At 41.6% G+C, this 22235-nt stretch overlaps 1 protein-coding gene across 2 annotated transcripts in view; it reads right to left on the reverse strand.

The window, feature by feature from the left end:
* Window positions 1-2795: 2795 nt before the first annotated feature.
* LOC146202245 (uncharacterized) overlaps window positions 2796-22235 on the reverse strand; it is a 63794-nt gene continuing 44354 nt past the window's right edge. For both annotated transcript variants that reach the window (XM_084588044.1, XM_084588043.1), the window contains exons 7-8: window positions 14693-14826; window positions 2796-12265 (exon numbers count right to left, since the gene is read on the reverse strand). In XM_084588044.1, coding sequence (XP_084444170.1) covers window positions 12074-12265; window positions 14693-14826 — 326 coding nt within the window. In that variant the 3' untranslated portion in view covers window positions 2796-12073. The remainder of the gene's footprint in view (window positions 12266-14692; window positions 14827-22235) is intronic.

Raw genomic sequence — 22235 nt, forward strand, 5'->3', positions numbered from 1 at the left:
GCATGCGGATGTGGATTTGGATTGGCTACCTTTGGCATTGCTAGGCGTCTTAAGCGCCTTTTCTTTTTGGTCAATTTCTGTGGTGCCAAGGTCCTTAGTTAGGTTGCTTAGGTCCCTATTTGTGCCAAGGTCCTTACGAGTGCAAGCGTTAGCTTACAGCATGGCTAGCATCGAAGAAGGCTCCATATCGTTAAGGCTATAGCCATTGACCTTGTCCAAGCTCCAAGCTATATTCTAGGCACTATATCCAAGCTGTGTCACTGTAGTCCCTCTGCTACACATTACCTAGTGTACTTTCCTACCCCGATGGGAAAAGGGGATATGTTAAAAAAAACCACTTCCATTACAGTAATTTTATGTGACGAATGGATGTCTGCATTTTAGATGAAACCGAAGTAAGAACGAAGTTTTTTTCCCCGATTTCGAAGTGCTTCGCTTTGAGCAAACTGCCGGGAAGGCCTCTTTTCACAAAACGGCCCCGTCGCGTTTTGAGAACGTTTCACTACAGAACCTACGCGGTCAAGCATTGCGGCGAAGAGCACAGTGCAGAGAAACTGTGGTGAACACGAAATTTTCGATGTGTAGGGGGAGGGCGAATGGATCAATAACTCAAAGTAGGAACGGTGCTGATCAAATATTTTTAGGGGAATCCCCCAAGATGGAATAAACAGTAATTACTTCCTTATTACAAATCTACTCCACCTTGGGGGATTCCCCTAAAAATATTCTATCAACACTGTTTCCACTTCAAGTTAATGATCAGTGCGCTCTCGCCCTACCATCTGATCTGCTGACCGTCCCGATTAGCTCAGTTGGTAAAGCGACTGCCCCAGAAATGCGGCAGTCACAAGTCATGGGTCAAGCAGGAGAAAATTTTCTTTACCTACAAAGTTTCTGAGAAGGCTGTATAGCTTTCCTTTGTAGCTGTATGGCTGTGCTTCAGTAATTACTCTTATTACAAATCCACTCCACCTTGGAGATTTCCTTGAATATATGCAATCATTAGTATTTCTAGCGCCTGCTCTGACAAGAAGCTTATAAAGATTGGTGTACCTAATGGTTCAACACCGATCCCTTTTTAATTTTTAATATTCATCATTAAGCTACCTGTCTAACCGTGGCTTCAGAGAGTATATCTTGTATGCAGGCAATACTATACAATCTTATCTGATAGATGTTTGAACTCTCTTACCATGATACTAAACAAGAACTGAAAAACACTGCTAATTTGTGTTCTAAAAACAGACTTCTGCTAAATTCTTCTAAATCAAAGTTTGTGATATTTCCCAGTCTCTAAATCTTGTCAGTTTATCACCGTTATACAGAAATTTACATTATACTCTACAGTTGCCTGAAAATTAATGTGCACATTCAGGAGTACCAAAGGAAAATGTCATACGGTCTTCTGTTCAGGGCTTATTACCATATGCTTGCGTTGGTTACACTCTACTATGCATTTATTCATGGTCCAACGTATAGCTCCCATCTCTCATCTTTTCAACACATTGAGAATAACCATAAGGATAATGGCATGAAAAAATTGGCACTTTTAAACATCTTTACTGTACTATGACCTCCGTATACTTTTGCATCCATGATTTAGTCAATAGAGAATTTAGCTACCATGTCGTGAATAACTGCAACCTCTTGCAATCCTAATGCAAGCCTAATGTTACCTCTAGCTTCATCAAAATTTTTAATGCCCAAAGTTCCTACTAACCTTGGCATTTAAATAGTCAGAATTTCTTTTATGAAATTTTGAAATTCTTTACCGAATGATATCAAACATGCATCATGTCCATTGTCTTTTAAACACCAACTTAATATGCATATTTTTAACTGCTTGTATACAACCATCTTGCGAATTTCGCTTGTACTTCTGTTATATTCTCGTAACCATTAGAACTTTGGACAAATATCACGTTCTTTTAACCTTGGTGCTGTGTAGCTTGTTACTTTTCTCACTAACAAATAGTAATTTGTTCATTTTCTCATAAAATTAAAAGGTTCCCCTTCATTACCCATACTCTGGGCCTGAAATCTCTTTCTGTAGTAAGGCATATATATTATTTTGCTCATTTTTTAAATAACGTTCAAACGTGTAACAGACTACACACAGTATGCAAGCATGTGGCCTAACCACTGAGCCACTGTGGTGAGGCTCTCTTTCCATGTATGTGCCATTGTTGGCATAAAACGTGCAGATGAGCCAGCAGACTAGCAAACTGGAACAAGTCAGCTCTGGCAACTGCACAGCTGCCACGCTGAGCCAGGAGTAGAGAGAGAACCTGTGTGCTTCTATACAGAATCCATAGTCACTCATGTTCGCATGGCTCACCACTGCAAAGCTTGCAACTTCACATGTAAGCCACTTACAGCATTTTTGTAGTAACAGCAATGAGCCTAGTCTGCCACAGAAACTGTTGTGTTAGATAAATACTATCAATTTATCACTTTAACTGCTATTTAGTCAACTATGCATCACTATTTCTTACAAAAAAAAAAAAACTTCATTCAGAAATATTTTTCAGTATGGACTTCAAACCGAATAGTATTTATTCTTCAATAATCGAAATTTTGAATAAGTCTCAAAATGAAATAAATTTGAATTTCACAACACGGAGGACTAAATCAAAGTGTGGACTTATGCCAAAAATTCTAGTTCCTTCAATACCATTCTTTGTGTTCCTTCTGGCAGATCTGCAAAAAATGCTGCACTAAGGAAAGTGACATCCTTAATAAATTCATGCACTATGAATATAAATGCACACGAGATTAAAGGAAAACAAAAAGTAGTTGATTGGGCACTTTATTACATAATTTGCACACCACCAGTACACAACAGTGCTACTTCCATTTATGTAATCCACACAGTTCATTCAAAGTATAGCGCTGACCCACCAACATTCTGATTCTTTAATGTGCTCAGACATCAAAACAACTACTTAGCATTGAACGTTTTACTTAAAAGAAAAAAAAAAAAAGCTGCATATCAAAAAGAAACACTGCAAAACAAGGACTTTGGTTTAACAACGTGAACTCAAAAGAAAGTGGTGACCATTACTACCGCCCTTATTACTGACATGATCTATTTGCAACTTGATTGCTTTATAGCAGCGTTTAGGTCTATTTAGTTTACTGCAATAACATGCACGGCATACTATAGTGGCCAAAGCATTGTCAAATCTAATAATATGTTAGCGCTCCATAGTAAATTACTCCCTGGGATTCTTGAATACAGAGACCCCCCCATCGTACAGCACACAGATATTTTTGCATCTCATCTTCACAAAAATGTGGCCACAGAGGCCGGGATTCTATTCTGAGAGACTGTGTTCGGAAGTTGAAGGCCATAGCCACTATAGTGGGTCTAAGTGCTTAGTGTAGAGCTGCATATTAAAGTCTAATTTTTGTTGAAATTATATAAGGCTAGCGATTGTTAAGGTGATCATGTAATGCTAGATTTGCCATGGCCCCCACTTCATACTCTGCAAGCATCTCAAGAACCATTATACATACCATGTATAACCAAACCATTTATTGTAAAATGCCACAGGAACTTTAAACTTATGAGCCCCTCTAAGAAGGCTTCATGCGAGCCCTGTTGGAGGGTTAAAAGGGGGTCAAGAGAAAAGGCCGAGACATGCTTAGGCTCCTGTTCTAAATCACAGAGCATGTTATGCCAGGCACACTGCATTGTCGAAATGTCAGCCCATGGTTATAAACTTCAGCGCTCTATCCTTTACGCTATGCTACTCTAAGTTACTCTACGGAAAACTATTGCAAAAAGCTAGCCAATGAACTTGTGACATAGAACCACAGCTGAATGCTTCAGCAACTGTTTCAGCATTGTAAGAATGAAATGCTTGCACACTACCTTTTATCAACTAAGAAAAAGAAGCCAACAATGCACAAATCAGTCTTCTAAAGAAAACAACTGGCTAGACGAACAGTTTTGTGTCAGCTATATGCATCTACAAAAGATACTGCATTTATGGAAACAACTACTAGCAAAGTTTGTAGCAAGCTACGGCCTCGCTTCAGCTAACTTCAAAATGGAACCCTTTTCGACACCTCTGCTTGACATCGCTTGCAAAAAATTGCTGTGATTTAACCCTGCAAAACCCAGATGAAGCAAAAGCTTCGGTAGGCTTGGTTGCACTCTTGTTACTCATCATCCCCACAGTGCAAGATGTTGGCATAACTGTTGAGTGCCCCTCTATATGAAATGCCCCCACCTCACAATTAGAAGAAAAAGAACAATAATGTATTTGACCATTTGCCATGGTAGTTCTCTAGTTACTGGATGCCCTCTCCCTCTCATTGCACGAGCAGAGTAGGCACAAGGCCAACTAATGAGCGATAACTAAAGAGAGAGTAGCCATTCGCCTACTACTTATATAGCAGAGGACTCTATCTGCCAGAACTGGCTGATTTGGTTCACACTAAATGGAGGCACTGACTTAGAAAAGCTGCTTCAAGCACATCACATTAATGCAGCCACTTTGCTGACCTACAATTATACGGCAAAAACACGAATCCCCCAACAAACAAAAGATTCATCCCACAGTAACAAAATACATATGAGAGGTGGCTAAAAACAGCAGCACATGTGTACTGTCTTCTGAGCACTCAAGACACCAGCAAAGTGCTGCTATACTACAAACTATTAGCTACTGCAATTCCTAGCAGTATAAAAATTATAACACTAACTGACAGCACGCACACACACACACACACACACACACACACACACACACACACACACACACACACACACACACACACACACACACACACACACACACACACACACACACACACACACACACACACACACACACACACACACACACACACACACACCAAAACATCTCTCTAAAACTTTAATAGACTTTGTAAATCAGATCCAGATATCTCCAGCAGTGTTGATCCAATGCTTCTGCAAAACATGCTGGTCATATGGAACTGAAGCAGTTACAAGCGTAAGTTAAGTTTCATATATAACAAGGCAAATTAATAATTAATGCATGACCTAACAGTTGCAAATTACAGCTAATGGCAATGAACCCCGGGGACACAAGAACAGTACAGTAAACTGCATTTAATTCGGTCTTAAAGGGACCAGTAAGAATGCTCTAATTAATCAAAGGCTCAAATTATTGAATGGGCCTGAAGAAAACTGCCAAAAACCATTTACACCACAGTAATTTTATCTAGCGAATACCTGTTTGATGCTTGTCTGCATACGAGGTAAACCAAAGTGAGAATGATGATTTTTCCCAGTTTCGTCAAGTGCTTTGCCTTTCGCACACTGCCGGGAACACTGAATAAGTGCTCCAAAACCATAAAGGCCTCCTCCGCTACCCGTTTCGAAGTGCGACGCAGAAGCAGTGATGCCTCTTCACAAAACAGCCCCATTGTATTTTGAAAATGCTTCACCTTACAGTGAAGCATCGTAATTACATGTGCAGTGTCGTGAAACTACACGCGTCCAGAATGCAGTTTAGTGTACTGGAAGCAGCATGCGGATGCAAGTGAGGGGCATATTCAAAGGCATTACAACAGCACGATGCCACGACAAAATAATGACAAAAATATTAGCGGGATGGTCAAGCTTCGCCTTAACAGTACATTGACGCAATAGCTCCTTTAATATTGTCATATTAGGCGTGACTACCCCGTAACAATATTAACACCTTGTCATTTCACTAATGTTCATATTTTTTTGTTTAAGAAGATTCTTGGGGGAAGGAAGGTGCAGCATCTGTCTCACTCCTCGGTGCACACCTACACTTACAATTAACGGCATAAAAATTGGAGGTACAGTCTTGGTCGAAAGTCCTAAAGCCAAAGAATTTTAGTCTCAGTCTCAAAATGAAGCCATCACATCACCGTTAAAGACTAGAAGGCCATGAAATGCTGTGAGATAGTTTTTTGCTATGACAAGAAACCATTTCCTAGCATTTTAAAGGCCCTTCAGCCTTTAATGATGCCATCACAGCTCCATTTTGCGGCCGAGACGAAAATCCTTTGGCTTCAGGACTTTTGACCAAGACTGTACAAGTTGTTGGTTTGAATCCCTATCGAAAACTAGCTTCTAACTTGACTACCAGATGGACGCCAAATGGTGAGTGAAATTTCTGAATGCTGCAATGCCATTTCAGCTGAAGCGAAATAATTTTGACACAAAATCATACGGGGTACGGCGACAGCTTTTCGACATGAGCCCAGTATGCTCTCTCCTAAAAAATGCCCCAAGTAGCATCTGAAATGGCGTGACTGGACGATGTGAAATTGCAACCGAGCGCAGGCATCATCGTTCCAATCAATTCAGGTTCAGGGAGGTTTACTTCAGAAATCACTGGCTGCACGGATCATACGTTGATACAATTCCCAGTCCGAATTTACCAGGGAGAGTCCAGCCATGTCCAATTAATAAGCGTCTAGGTGCCAGCCAAGACCTCTCTCCTATTTCAAATCAGCGAAATTAATGGGGGTCGAATTAATAAAATTTAACTGTATAAACTAAGTACAGTGTCTAACTTTTGTTTTCTTCACCTTTCTCAGACCTACACACTGGTTTGAGTTGCAGATGACATGATTTTTGTCATATGAGTAATGTTTAGGAACAATAACAAACAAGAGAGCAATGGAAGGCTACTAATAGCTCACAATCCAAAAAATAGCTGTCTATAAATTTTTTTTTCCAAATTTGCAATTTTCCGGTTAAGTAACTGTAAACAGAGGTTACATTTCAGCAGGCACCACCATTTCATCTTTTTCCTTAACAACAGCTTCAACTGATCACACCAAAAAACTACTCTCAAAGCAAAAATGTATAGCGTTCTCAACATGCGAGCACTGATTAAAGTACAGCAGTTTCAGGTCTAGACTTTCTTTTTTAACATTAAAGAAAGGACAAAAAGAAAATAGAGAAAATTGTGACAATAGTGATTTCTGATAAATATATATTTGTGTAATGACACTGTTCTTGCTTAATGCCATTATACACAGCTTCGTTTTAAAAAAAAAAATGCTCTCCAAATGTACTTTGTGCTAGTTAATCTAGTCTCAGCAAATGCTTGCAAGGCTGATTTAACTATCAGTGCTACAGAAAAACGAATAACAAATTAGCTGGCAAAAGATGAACTGAGACGCAAAAATCGCATAGTAAAAATAGTGACAATGATACTCGACCTTCACATCAGCAACTAGTTTTGTGAGAATTTCTTTTCCAGCCCAAGTACTGCATCGAAAATATCTAGTTTTGTAGTGACTATTAAATATACTATAAAAACGGCTTTAATGGCATTTGCTCTTTGCTTAACCCTTTCTTACAGTGCCACATATGCAGAAAACAATGATACCTGCGGGCAGTAATGATAGCGCACCAGTAAAAATTAAAAAGTATGCAATCTATGTATTTACTATGCTGAAGATGTGACATTCCTTCAAGGCACAGCACTTTGACGGCAAGTTATTTTGAGACCTACACAAGAACAAAGCTACTAAAGCACAATACTATCTAATCAGGGCCACTACTGTTGCACAATTTAGTTCAAATATGAAAGTAGAATCACTTTTCTACAAATGTTTCTATAAAAAAAATACAAACACACATGCAGTGAACAAAAATGAAGTTATTGCAACAGGTGTAATGAATTTGGCAACAGCTTTAATAAGATAGCTGTGCAGACACGCAAAATGAACGCAGATTTGATAAAATTGTTATCCTGTGGCATCGCTGCTGGTAGATATGGGAAGATACGAAAAACTTGTTTAATCTAGCGGAGCAATTATCAGTATTCCCTCGAGCGCAGGCATGTGGCTATGAAGTAAAGGTGGACCCATGTTTCTCAAACTTTACAGTTGAAAAATTTGGCTTTGCTCCGAGACTCAAACGTGGCACTACTGCCTGTGCAGGAAAGTCCCTCAAACACTGTTGCTCCACTGCAAAGCTTCAGAAGATGTACAGCATTCCTTTAACCCCGGTGGAAAGTAATTATTTCTTTGAGTGGAATGACCACTCAAAACATATTGGAATAATCACTCATTTATCCTGTAATATACTCAATACACAGCAAGGCTACTTTGACTCTAGCTTATATCCTACATCCTTGTTAGAAACCAATAACAATGACTAAAAGCTTAACAGTGCCACTGTACTGAAAACATTGTGGACCTCCTGCGTGATGTACTTGTAATGCTTAAGTTTCAATGTTACACTCAAAATCAGTACGTAAATTATAAAATGAAAACCTGTATCCTAATTTTTGAGTGCAAGGCATTAACCAGGTTTTACTTCCAAATACAGCTCTAAAAAAGAAGCAAAAACTAAGATTGCATTCTGGGCAAAATAAAAGAAGAAAACATGTTCCATGGCTCACTGCACCACAAAGCTGTAGTACCGAGATGTAAATGTAACAGTGAGGTGCACGTTTCTTTGGCAGTGCCAACTTTTCTTCGATGTTCGCAACTGTTCTGCTATCAGACATTCAAATGGCTTTAGAATGCACAAAAGTAAAGAAAGTAGCCTGGTAAGCCACTGTCAAAGTGTCTGTTGGAGCTCATTATAAAAGTTATCAACGAATAGAGAGAGCACAAAAAAAAAACCGCAAGTAAAATCACACACAACACCTCCACTGTGCACACCAATATGGCTGCAAACTCATTTTCAATCAAAACACAGCAACAAGGCCAAACAAAACCCAGTATAATAACCATAAACGGAAACAATAAGCATGGACTTGACTGATGCAACAGCAAGTTTTTGTGTATAGTTTCCGCAGAAAAAAGCACTGTCACTGAAAAACTTGGGCAGTGAGAAAAAGAAATCACGAGAATCCTGGCAGCACTCACCTAAAATAATGTACAGTTTTGGTGAGAAATCTGCAGGCCAAATGTGTTACTCTTGAGCCCTGTAGCCAGGCCCCTACAGCACCTCTAAAGACAAAAGTCAGTGAGACCACCTTTCACCCCGCTGAGATTTAGAGCCTTGAAGCGCCATAAGCTTCCCACTGAATGGACGAAAAGCAAATCATGTGGCCTCTAAACTTCTCACCAGAGGTGCACAGTTCATGCTAAAAATACACAGCCCACTTGGGTCTGCTTTTGTACCACACAGTACAATGCCTTTTGCACTGTTAGCATTCCAAAAAACTATACTTTAGCAGAAACTGTGGGTACTCCGTAGAACAGCATAATAATGCAAGGACGGCAGAGTAAAAAACTTTTGCTTACAAAACTGCCCTTGCAATGTATTTGCTGTTTTGCACGCTGACTTCATCAGCCCAAGCAGCCACCTCATGCACTATGGAGGTAAAGGCTGCTTTCAAAACTATGTTAGTTTACAGTGCAGGGCACAATATATTATCACGTAAGCACAAATGTAAGAATGAAATATTGCTTGCCAATAATACACAGGCATGAAAAAACTTTACAAGAAAGAAATGAAAGTACAAAGTTAAGATCAAGTGCCTTTCAGTCTGGAAGGCTGACTAGTGAATTTAGGAGAATATGCCATTATCAAGGCAAGTTAAGTAGAGACTATAAAACTATTGTGCAGATTCCTTGACTAGCTGATGTCACAGCCAAGAACAAAATAGCACAACGTCTCCAAAGAACACTCCTATACTAAAAAAAAAAAAAAACTGTTAATGACAACAGCACTCACCTTCAATGCATTAGAAAAAGCTGGTAAGTACATATGGTAAGTACAGAATGCAAAAAAAAAAGAAGAATGTTGATTAGCTACTGCCATCAGCCAGTCAGTGAAAAAAGATGTACAGTAAGGCTTCAATAATTAACAAATGTGCACAATAACAAAGAAAAATTGAAAGCCTCTCTTAAAATCTGCTCGATGATAGTACATGCCCAAGAAAGCACATGAACCATGCATTGATCCACAATGCAAGAACAGATATTTTCAATATATAAACACTAACGAAATACCCACGCAAAAGAAAAAAAAACAGAAAACAGTATGAGGCAACATAGTTTACTCTGTAACTCTTTTCATTATATCAGTTTGAAATTGCGTGCACATGTGCACAGAACAAACAAAAAAATAGTTTAAACTTAACAAAACTTTCAAAATTGATCACACAGCAGTACTTGCTGCCAAGATTCGATGGCGAAAATAAATCAACCAGTCGATAACATTTCTTGCTACTCAAGGATACAAATTTTACGCAAATGTAAAAAGAAAAGTTGGTAAGAATTATGGCAGCATCTGCAATAACTCCACACAGAGTGAGTGCATTGTTCGCCACAAACCTCTCCTTCCTCCCCACTTTCCTGAACTGGAAAGTTACAAAAATTGTCTGCAGCTTCCCAGTGAATGACTGCTTCTTTAAAATGAGAATATGCATGAGAACAAGTTTGCTGATATGCATATGCACGCGCAAGCTGCTAGCCTTTTTAACATCATAAGATAGTGTAAGCTCGCACAATGAGGAGTGTGGTGTCATGCTTGGAAGCCTACTCCACACGTCACAATCGAGGCCAGTTCATTTGACAGTCATTACACCCTAACCAGCAGTAAACAGCACTGCGCAAAATGTATAAAGTTATGAGACATTGCATATTCAGCAGCCAACACCACACAGTATACAGAGACCTTGTACGTAGTGAATGCTTTGAGAAAAGACATCTAAGATTGTTTCTACGCAGCTTGAAAACCACTGCCAGAACAAGGCCCCTCTTGTAATGCTGACCTTGTCTGTCTTGTATTGGCTGAAATGCATATCCTACAAAAAGGCTCCCCTCACACACACACAATATGGTACATGTAAGTTAACTTGCAAGGTAAAGGCGTGTTGACCCCGACTGTCAACGACAGGTGTGTGCTTCACTGTGCGGAACGCTGCACTTCTGTATCCCCTGCCCCAACAGCACAATCAAATGGAATGACGATGCCGAGTTCCAAGAGACACAGAAGCCAAATATCGCACTACATTTTGGTCTCGTAGCTTGCCGTGCACATAAATGTGAACCAGTTCACCTCACTCCTTATACACAAGTGCTTGAGGAATGCTTTGCTAGCACAGTCACACGGGCACCCTCTCACTGTCTGGGCATGCGTGTTGAACTACTTCAGTGATGAAGTGCATATGAAAATTGCTGCACAGCATTTTTTTCCATAGGGAAAGCCATGTTCGACAAGTGAATGTGATGGGGACAGTGGTACCATTAATACATGCTTGCTAAACTTACGTCCTATCATCATAATCTCAGCTATAGAGATTTCAGCCGGCCGCATTTGTCGACTGGTTTGCAGCTCTCGTCCACTGGCCATTGTATAGCTCCCCTCACATTACACACTTGGCATCCAAGGACGGGTGGCAGAAATGATGTACGCAACACACCGACACGAAAATACAGCTCTCGTTTATTTTATCAGGCTTGGCCAAACATCGTGGTTAAAAAATATAAAATATTTTGCGTAGTAGATAGCATACAGGCTCACAGCTAAGTTTTTACCGGACTCCGGCCATCAGTGCTTCTCCAGCCATGCTCTAATGCTACTGCAGAAGCATGTGAACTAACTGGTAACTGTTAGTGCCAAGATTTTCAGCATTTTGCATGCCTTAAACACTTTGTTTTAACACTCCTACGATATGCTTCACAGCAACTTGGAGTGCTAGTAAATGCGATCTGTCTTAGACAGCGGTGTGAACAAATGAATTTGCATTCTCTTGTCCATCTGTTTTCGGCCACAATTAATTATGCTGGTACTCAGTAAATACAGAAACTTCACAGGTATAGGCAAATATTGGAGAAGGTCACGGATATCCAACAAGCATGCCTGGCACACATTTCAGTCTTTTGCTAAGGGATACTAATTTTGTGAATATGCAACACGAAGTTGCACTAACCAGTAACTAACCAGTAAACTGCACAACAGCTATGAGAACAAAGCGTGGCCTCAGAGTGCTGCGTGAAAATCATCAGAACTTAGAAGGCAAAGACACAAATGTCTCCAGAATATTGGTCCCTGCTTGCATCAAAAGCCAGCAGTGGTTCCCCTCCTTTGAAATTAACATCACAATGCTGAGAAGTGCACAAATTCTCAGACAGCAGTGCGCTCATCGTACACCACTACAGCTTCATTGTCGACCAGGGAATCTGTGTCAGTATGTGCAGATGGCAGTGTGTGGAAGGGCGACAGGTAGCACTGCTGATGTTGGAAGCTGCGGGTGGCCGCAATAGCAGCTGCGCTGTCATTACGCATGCGATTCTTGCGCCGTTTGCTGAAGTTCACCTGGCAAAGTAACAAGCATTACAGCAGCAACCCTAGTTGCTCAAAGGAACAGAGGGGCTCTGCCCTTGAATTACAGGGCAAACAGGTCAATGAACACAAGGCAGGGGTCAAAGGGCAGGAGACCAAGGGCCAAGGATGTAAGGCTAACGACGAAGGGCTATGGATGAAGGACTACAAATAACAGCTAGGGACAAAAGAGTAGGGACAAAAGGGTAGGGACCATTGTGCAGGGACCATAGGTCAGGGAACGAAGGGTAGGGGACGTAGGGCTCTGCCTCTGAGTCTCCGTGTAAGGCAGTGCCCGGTATTTTATGGCAGGCTGCCACAACCCTGGGGGAAACCACATGGAGCAAAACACCCAAGATGATGCAAGGCCAGGAAAGCAATTTTGCATCATAAACAGCAATGACAATGCCTGTCACTCGGAAAGTGAGCTCCAAGGATATTTCAGGCAGTAGTCCTGCAACTCTATACACAAATAGCGCAACTATGCTTCTCGCAGATAAGTTTTACCCTTCTGGCCTCGCACTGCCACCGATGGTACTATGCTTACGTTTATTCTCAAGAAAAAGGCAGTGCTAAGCTTGAACTTGAGAAAAAACACCTGTACTCGTAGAAGAGGGAAGGGAGAGGTCAGAAGGTGGTTGCCATATGAAAAGCCCCTCAGAATAAAATACTTTGTAAAACTGATAACTAAAAATGACTCATCAAAAACGATCTAGAGCAGAATGAGATGAAGATGAGAACACAAAATCAAAGAAAACCGAACAAGGTTTGGCGGGGAGCCCCAGTCCACTAGCCAACAAGCCCTCTTGTCGAAACGTTGCCTAGAGGACTGAGGCTCCCCCTCAACCCTTGTTTAGTTTCCTTTGACTATGTCAAAAATGAAAATGACTAAGAATGACTCGACAGTGTAGCAAAGCTGAGCACAGGACCTTTAATGACTAAAGAATGACATAGAAAAATGTATGAGAAAATATGAGAAGTACAAGAGAAGCAATTAGAAGCAAAGAGAAGACCTAATGCTAATGTAATATCATCGCATAATGTTAATTAAGTGCACCTGTAATTTATTAAACAAAAACCACTACTAATGTGCTCTCTCTAGTGAAGTCTGTCAACAAATAAATGAGGGGGACAGAGTGTCTCAGTCCAATCTTTTTATTAATGAAGACAAAACTATTGCAATTTTTAGAGAACATGCATTTTTTCCTGCTGATTATGAATATATCTAATTTTGTGTAGAGTAAGCCCTTGCAAGTCTATGCAACATAATTTTTGTTGTGATTGTTGAAGAAAGTTTCCAGCAGAGGGAACTGCTAAAATGCATTCCAATCATTCTTCCTGACATTAAGGAATTAAATAATCGTAAAATTATCATCCTGCCTATCAGCAATTCAGCTACCTGATTTTAAAGTTTTCACTTGATAAACAGGGTCATGACAAAAACAGTGCATTGTGTATTGCATAAATTTGCAAGGGCTTGTTCTATATACAAAATTAAATGAGATATTGGATTCAATAGAAATAAATACATGTTCCCTGAAAGCTTCACAGCTGTGACCTCCTCGATAAAAATTTTCAGTCCTAGATCCTCTTTTTCCCATAGGCTGGCAGCACTTAAGCACATACATCTCACTGATTGAGCAATGCAACATTTGCTTGGCAGTCTGAAAGCCTTTGCCATTATGGAATTGAAGCATGGAAGTGGGAAAGCCTTTCTTTTCCCACTCTCTTCACAGTATATACATGTACTGAACATTTAACCTTTCCGATAATTCAAACATTTCTGCTATTCTTAGGAAATTAAAATTGCAAGATTTTTAAATCGCAACCCAATTAAGTGATAGCCTTCTGTGGCCAGACTAAGTTGACAGATGCTGTTTATGTACCACCCCGTTGCATAAATTTTTGGTTCCCCGGAAGCTTCTGCAATCTGAAGGCACCGTAAGGTCATGTTTGGCTTAGCTAGCTATACATCCACATTTTCAGGTCTCCCAATTTTCAATACAAGACCTTTTTCTGTTCACAAGCACTTACTGGATATCACATCAGAGCTTAGCAAAACTTTCTGGGTGCCAGCGAAACTGTCAGCAATGCGCTGTTGTTGCTGAACAGCTGACAGCCAGTAAAGGTTCAGGGAGTAAGCAGGGTAATCAACTTGTCGAGAACTACAATTTGATCATGTCCTGTCACAACATCTTATCACTTTTTTTCAGCAAACAGTTGCCACTATCGCACCTATTAAGTCCCCTATCATTAGTGCTCCACAACCCCTACACATATAGCAATTAACTTCGCCCAAGGAATGTTCACTGCTATCAATTCTGACACGATAGCCTGCACATAAAGAAAAAAACATATGAAGCATCATCCTGAAGATGCAACATAGATTACGGCAATAATTAAATACAGTGTCATAAATACCTTAGCATAAAGCTCGCTCAGGTCATCCTCGGTTGAGAGGGGTCGCTGCTTGGCTCGTCCCCACGATGGAAGGCTTCTGGTTTTCAGCGTAAGATCACTGCTGCCATAGATGCTATAGTAAGAGTCCTCCAAGCCTATCAAAAGAGGAAAACAAGCTCTCAACTGTCTTGACACACACAACAGGACACCCAGTATGCAGCAACAAGCTAACATGTTTCCCACAGGACAGTTCAGAGATTGAAAAAAATACTCAGGTTCAGGTAAATGTATCCACCTATATAAAACAAACTTCTAGACTAGGTAACTCATTTGACAAGTAAGTCTGTTCCAAGGTAACCTTTGGGAAACACAGGCCATAATCAAATTACTCTAAGACTGAGTGAAGGAACATTTTACTTATCCACAGAGTCCCAAATGATAATCAGTCTTAAATGGGGAGCCATGAATAGAAACACTTAGGTTATTTGGAGTGTCTGGCTCGAATAGCAACGCCACCTTCATGAATTCACAACAAATCAATTTATCCATCTGAAAATACCAACTGCTTATTACTATTCAGTACGGAGCTTAAGGCTCCCACTGCAATCTTTGTGGTGGCAGTTACTTATCCGTAAGTTTTCTTCTTTCCCCATTTTGGTTGTCGGTATGCAGCTTGTGACAGCTGTGGCTTACAGACCTTTAACAGACCTCAGCATACAGAAATTGTGGGTGTCTGCTGACAGAAGAAACACTTTTGTTCCCTCACTATCTTTGTTTAGAATCTAAACTGAACATGACCAAAAAGCCTGTTGTCCCAACAGCTCATTTGTAAGCAACAATGATAAGAGTAAATTTCTAAATTTTGAGTCTAAACAGCGTTGCTGACCTAATATGGAAAATATTGCAGTAATAATATATTTACCTCACAAAATTAAAATCGTGGTTCTGTCTTTTAAGTGTTCAGAGTAAAATTGGAGGGCATTTTTTAAAGAATTTTTTTCATGAAGAATATGTGAACTTTTTTAAGCATTCAATTACAACACACAAAAATTCAGTTTATACTACTTTAAAATGCAAGGGCTTTTAGTCTAACACACTCAAACATTTTGACACACACAAAAAAAAAATTATGGTTGATTTAGTGCAGTGAGGCCCTATCTATGCTTGCCAAGTGGCAACTGAGGGCTTATCATTTTCCTTATCGCAAGAAAAAAATGGCTTTTTAGTGGTGCACTGAAAAAACTTACACAGTACCATTTATTTTAAATTTATTGAGACAAAGTGCTGTATGCAACTATAAATTATACCATAGTGCAAAAGCAGAGTCAGCAACAGGAGGGCTCTACTATACTGTAATTTTCAGTGACTACCTAACTGAAGTGGCCATCAACTCTTTGGATGTCTGTCAATCACAGAAATGACCACAGCAAACCTACATGATAATAATAATAATAATCAGTTCACAGGAAAGGCACAATATTTGTCACATTTGTTCTGTGGACACCTCAACCATGCTGTGATGAAACAGAGGAAGGTGGGAGAGAAAGTGGAAAGAGAGAAAGAGGAGCCATAGTGGAGGGCTCCAGAGTAATTTCGACCACCTACGGATCTTAACGTGCACTGACATCGCACAGCACATGGACGCCACTTCGTTTCACCTCCATCGAAATGCAGCCGCTGACTATCGGAATTGAAAACCCACATGATACAAACTGCAATTTTGACAGCTTGGAAAGTAGGTGCTTTGCTCCCTTCTCCGATTTTGCACTGGTATTTAGTTTTATTACTTTCACAGTAATGCTTCTAATCAATTTATGAACTAGCAGTTCACATTTTCTTCACTTTCAAGCAATAAACGTGGTATTAGAATGCTTAAACACCACTTAAAATTTCAGATGCCTATTGCTTTCGTGAACATTACTAGCATTCAGTTCCAAATGACATTTTTTGTGTTGAGTTATGCTGGGCTTTATGGCACAAAAGCAACTAAGGCCATTTTCCTCCAAGGTTGAGGAACAGTATGTAGGCTTCCCAGATATCGACAAAAAAATGTTAGTGCACAAAACAAGGTACCCTACATAATGTGGCCTTGTGTAACAGTTTCTTCACCTCCCCACAGTGGAGAATGCACGATGAGGCCTCCAACTACAAAGTATGGCTCTGGTAACTGATTTAAAAGGTCTTCCAAGCCATAAACAGTTATCTTAAAAGGGTTCGATATACACAGAGCACACTGTAAAGGTTCTGGATGTAATTATTGAGGCTGCTACTACAGTTTCTATTCTAGAATTTAGGTTCACTTCCTTAGCTGCAACACCACTTGGTACTTTGATAGCAGTGCCAACCGAAAGCCTGCTTGCCTGTCCTCTGTCTCGGCAGAAGATGTTATTTTCTTTACCATATTTAAATCTTCAAGAACAAAACTTGTCTGCAACGTGCAACTGGTGAGTGTAGCTAAGATATCTTTTATGCCATTTATAGTGCTACTTAGTGGTATTCGCTGGTCGTGCTGAGGATGATAAAGTGCGACAGACACCCAGAAGACGACGACGCTGAGGGTGGTGCGATCTGTGCTGTCATTAACGTTAGTTGTGTGGGCAGCTATCTGACTGTGGAACTACCCCGTAACATCTCTTGGTGGAGGTGAATCCATTCGATCCCGTGACAAGCTGGATCTCCGCAGCAGCAGCCACGTCGGTACCACCACAGACGCCGCTACCTCTATGGCCGCTGCACCTGCTGTCGTCATGGCCCACCCCAGTGACCCTGGAACCTTCTGCGGGACCGACGACGTCAATGTAGACAACTGGCTGGCTCTATACGAACGCGTGAGCAAGCACAACAGGTGGGATCCCACACCCACGCTTGCGAATGTCATCTTTTACTTGGCTGGGACTGTGCGGGTGTAGTTTGAAACCCATGAAGATGGCCTAACATCTTGGTATACCTGCAAGCAAAAGCTCCACGACCTGTTTGGAAAGCCTATTGGCCGCCACCTCGCTGCGAAGAAAGCACTCGCCTCTCATGCTCAAACGCCTACGAAGTCTTACGTCACTTACATCACTTACATCCAAGACGTCCTATCTCTGTGCCGAAAAGTCGACTAAGCCATGCCTGAGGAGGATAAAGTTGGCCACATAGTAAAAGGCATTGCCGATGATGCTTTCAACCTCCTGTTGTGCAGGGATTGTTCCACCGTGGACTCTGTGCTGCAGGTGTGCCGACGTTTCGAGCAAGCGAAACAGAGGCGCATATCTCATCGTTTCGACCAGCTGCCGAACACGGCTGCTAGCTCCTCCTGTATCGATCTTCCAACTCCTCGACCGCCTGCTAACGACAGTACTTTGACCTGCATCGTCCGCCAAGAGCTTGAGGCAATGACTCCCGCAGCCTCACTATCGCATACGCTTGACAACACCCTGGCTACTATATCACTCATTCAGGCTGTTGTTCGCCAAGAAGTTGCAAATATGAGCCTCCCTTCCGCCAGCGTCGCCGACACCATAGATTCTGGACATGCCCTTCCAGTGATTGCTGCTGCCTCATCCAACGCCGGTTGCGCCCCGACATCAGTACCGCAATCCGAATTAATGGTGTACCCATGACAATCGCCTTATCTCATCAGTTCACTGACATCGACTGCCATGGAGACTATGCCCGTCGCTATTCCTCACCTCTCCCCGACCAGTCCCGTGTTGACACCGGTGCTACTGTCCATGCTGCCAACCATTCCCATACATCCCCGCAAACACGACGTTCGCGTTCTCTTCCTCGCCGCAGCTAGTCACCATCCTAATCCGGCCACTTACCGGAAAACTAGTCAATGCAGCTCCCGGAGGAGACGCTGCATTTATAACTCGGACCAAAAAACCTCTGCTGACCCCTGCCCTACAAAATAACTGTATCGCTGTCCTTGTGGATGGAGTTCCCGTTTCTGCTCTTATTGATACCGGCGCCCAACTGCCTGCTCTCAGCTCTTCATTTCACCGTCGCCTCAAGAAAGTCCTTAGCTAGCCGTCTCGTTTACAGTTCGCATTGCCAGTGGCAGCCCTGCTGCCGTGGTTGGCATGTGTACGGCACAAGTTACCATTGCTGGCCGCAGGGATGGGCAAGATACTTCGAAAATTATCGTTGATACCGATACTCGATACCCTGAAAAATTGTATTTCCATGTCAATACAAGATACAGGATCAGAATCGAGTTTCGATACAGATACTCGGTACTGTATCGCCGATATTTCGATGCATCCCTGAAATTCTAACATAATAAAGGTGGTAATACAATTAGCGGCATTAGGAAATTTTACCGTGCTTTCTGGAATTTTTAGAGCATTCCTATAGCATAGTTTTTCTGAAAGGGTTTAACAAATACGCCAGCAGGAAGTTATTGTTAGGGCAGCTGTCCTTGTCAGAACTGCACATTGAATTGAAGCCATGGTTAAAGTTAAGCAATTGCTTCCATAAGCAACCTAGCGAAATATTTCTTTAAACTAATGCTCTTCATGCGAACCGACCTGTGAGCACTTAGCTATACATGCAAATACAAAGGTGCAACCTACGTTCGTTTGGAGAACTGAGCAGTTATATTGCCATTAGTGCTACAAAATTGTTAAACTCTTGAAAAGCTAGAAGAAAAACAAGAAAAATAAAATGGCTGAATGTTTAGTTCGGCAAGAGCGCGATGTGGGCGTGCTAAAAGTGACACAAATGACAAAAGCCTTTCTTCATACGCACACGAGCACACCGCAGTGTTGTATTAGATGAAGATGCCTTTTATCAGCGTGTAAGAGTGAACCATAGCCGTGTTGACTCAAGCATCCTGGAGGTAGGTAGGAAACTCGAGGTTCACTAGCGTCGCTGGAGAACTATGGCTGGTTGTTGATAAAGGGAGAACTATGTTTTTTTTTACAAAAGGTGGCTAATATGGTGTCAATCAATTCGCATGTAGAGATATATTTACAAGTTTTATTCAAGGTTTTCTCAAATGTTTTTCGCAAAAACATGGGTTGACAATGTGTAATTCGTTATTCGAGCTATGCTGGAAAATTTCATTCATAGCTTCCATGTCGTGCATTTCATAAAATTCTGGTCGTAATATTTTTCCGGAAAAAAAAAAGCCTAGTGAAAGTCTGTTCTCTGTGCAGTTACGAAGGATGGATTTGTTTTCCGTGAAACGCCTTAACTACAAGAACATTGTTAGCCAACTGCATCGTGGTGGACTGAGGCCTTAGAAGCTTGCGTTCTTGCTGCCAAGCAGAGCCAGCACATGGAGCCCAGGGGTTTTGGGTTGTGCATAAGTTACTGTGTCCAACAGCACACTGAGGGCACTGCTTGAATCAAACGCCTCAGAGACGGAGGGCAGATGGCAAAGGGTGGGAAGAGTGGGTACAGCAGTGTGTGTGATCCCTACTGCGTGTTCGCCTTGCGTTTCCGCTTTATTCATGTCTCTTTGTGTGTCTGTTAAAGGCTTAGCAGCTTCGTGCTCAAAAGTAAAGCACATCGTGAGCACCTACTTATCATTGCCTCCTTCAGTTTTAAAGAAAGAGAATTTGAAATGTGGTTGAGGCCTTGTAGGGAACTCAGACGATACTACAAGCCAAGCTGTTTCAGGGCCTGTACTACCATCTGGGCGAGCGCCGTCAACCCAGTCTCACAAAATTTGAAGTTTTCTTTAGTATCGAGTACCTTAAAAATACACGATATTTTAAAAATCCACTTTCAATACCGATACTCCAATACTTTCATTTTCAGCACACGATACCTAATATCGATACACAAAATGTATCTAAATATAGTATTGAAGATACACGTATCTTCGATATTGCCCATAACTGGCTAGCCGTCAGGACCCAGTTTTGTTCACAGTCCAACACGAATTATCCTTGGCATTGACTTTTTAACAGCCCACTCTGCCCTCATTGACTGCTCTACCAGCCTACTTCGCTTGGACCTCCCGCCCTGCTCTAAAAACCCTTCCTGCTCACCCCGCCTTCAATCAGCACAGTTCTGCCATCTACCTCCTGAAGCTGCCGTTTACATCCCTATGTCGCCATTCCCACCCGTCCAAGACTGCGACTATCTCGAGTGTCCCATTACTGATGTCATGCTGAAGCAGCACATCACCCTTCCTCATCTAATTGTGCATATCTGCACCACTCTCCCGGTCCTTAACTTCAGCTTGTCAACTCAAGTTCTGCCCAAGGGAATTTCACCGATTGTGCCATTTCCGCTCTGACTACAGATCATCCAACTGCCGTCCCTGCAACCCCTCCCTAGTCCTCCATATCGCACCCTGATCCTATTAACAGCATGATTGCAGCTACAGTTGTCAGCCACCACATTGACACTGGTGATGCCAGTCCTATTCACAGGCGACCCTACCGTGTTTCGCTTGCCGAGGGACGTGTTATTCAAATGGAGGTCGAGATGATGTTGGCGAATGACATAATCGAGCCTTCAAGTAGCCCCTGGGCATCCCCTGTTGTTTTGGTAAAGAAGAAAGATAATAGCTGGAGATTCTACATTGACTACCATTATTTGAACGGAGAGACTAAACATCAAATCGACTTCATAATGTGTTCAACCCCCGCCATCATGCAAGATGTAGAGGTAATCGGGAAAGTCGATGCAGTGACCACAGGATGGTGAGGTCCCGAATTAGCCTAAATCTGAAGAAGGAACGCAACAGATTAGTAAGAAAGAAACCCATCAACGAATTAGCGGTGAGGGGGAGGGCAGAAGAGTTCAGAATCTCGCTACAGAATAGGTATTCAGCTCTAACTGAGGATGGCGACATTACCCTAGAGGCAAGGAGCAATTTCAGAGATATCATTACTGAGTGTGCGGTAGAAGTAGGCGGTAGGATAGTTAGAGAGGATACCGGTAAGCTGTCTAAGGAGACGAAATATTTGACTAAGAAACTCCAGAGTATAAAAGCTTCCAATCCAACAGACCAGATCGAATAGGCCGAGATATCAATGCTAATCAATAAGCGCAAGGTGGCTGATATAAGGAAGTATAACATGGAGAAAATTGAGCATGCTGTAAAGAACGGGGGAAGCCTTAAAGCGGTAAAAAAGAAATTGGGCATAGGCAAAAACCAGATGTATGCGATAAGGGACAAGGCGGGCAACGTCATCACTAATATGGAAAAGATAGTCAAAGTAGCCGAGGAGTTCTATACAGATCTCTACAGTAGCCGAAGTAGTCAGGACCGTAATGAGATTGGCGGTAGGGAAAAACAGTCAGACGTTCCACCAGTGACGAAAGACGAGGTCAAGAAAGCACTAGAAACTATGAAAAGGGGAAAATCAGCTGGAGAGGATCAGATAACTACAAATTTGCTGAAGAACGGGGGGATATCGTGCTAGAAAAACTGGCCACCCTGTATACGCAGTGCCTGGTGTCATCAACGGTACCGGAACCATGGAAGAATGCAAACATTATCCTCATTCACAAGAAAGGGGACTCTAAGGACCTTATATATATCAGACCAATCAGCTTACTGTCTGTTACTTAAAAGGTATTTACTAAGGTAATCGCTAATAGAATCAGGACAACCTTA

Source organism: Amblyomma maculatum, chromosome 1 (genome assembly GCF_055883805.1).
Source record: "Amblyomma maculatum isolate TAMU_Amacu chromosome 1, ASM5588380v1, whole genome shotgun sequence".
Taxonomy (NCBI): domain Eukaryota; kingdom Metazoa; phylum Arthropoda; class Arachnida; order Ixodida; family Ixodidae; genus Amblyomma; species Amblyomma maculatum.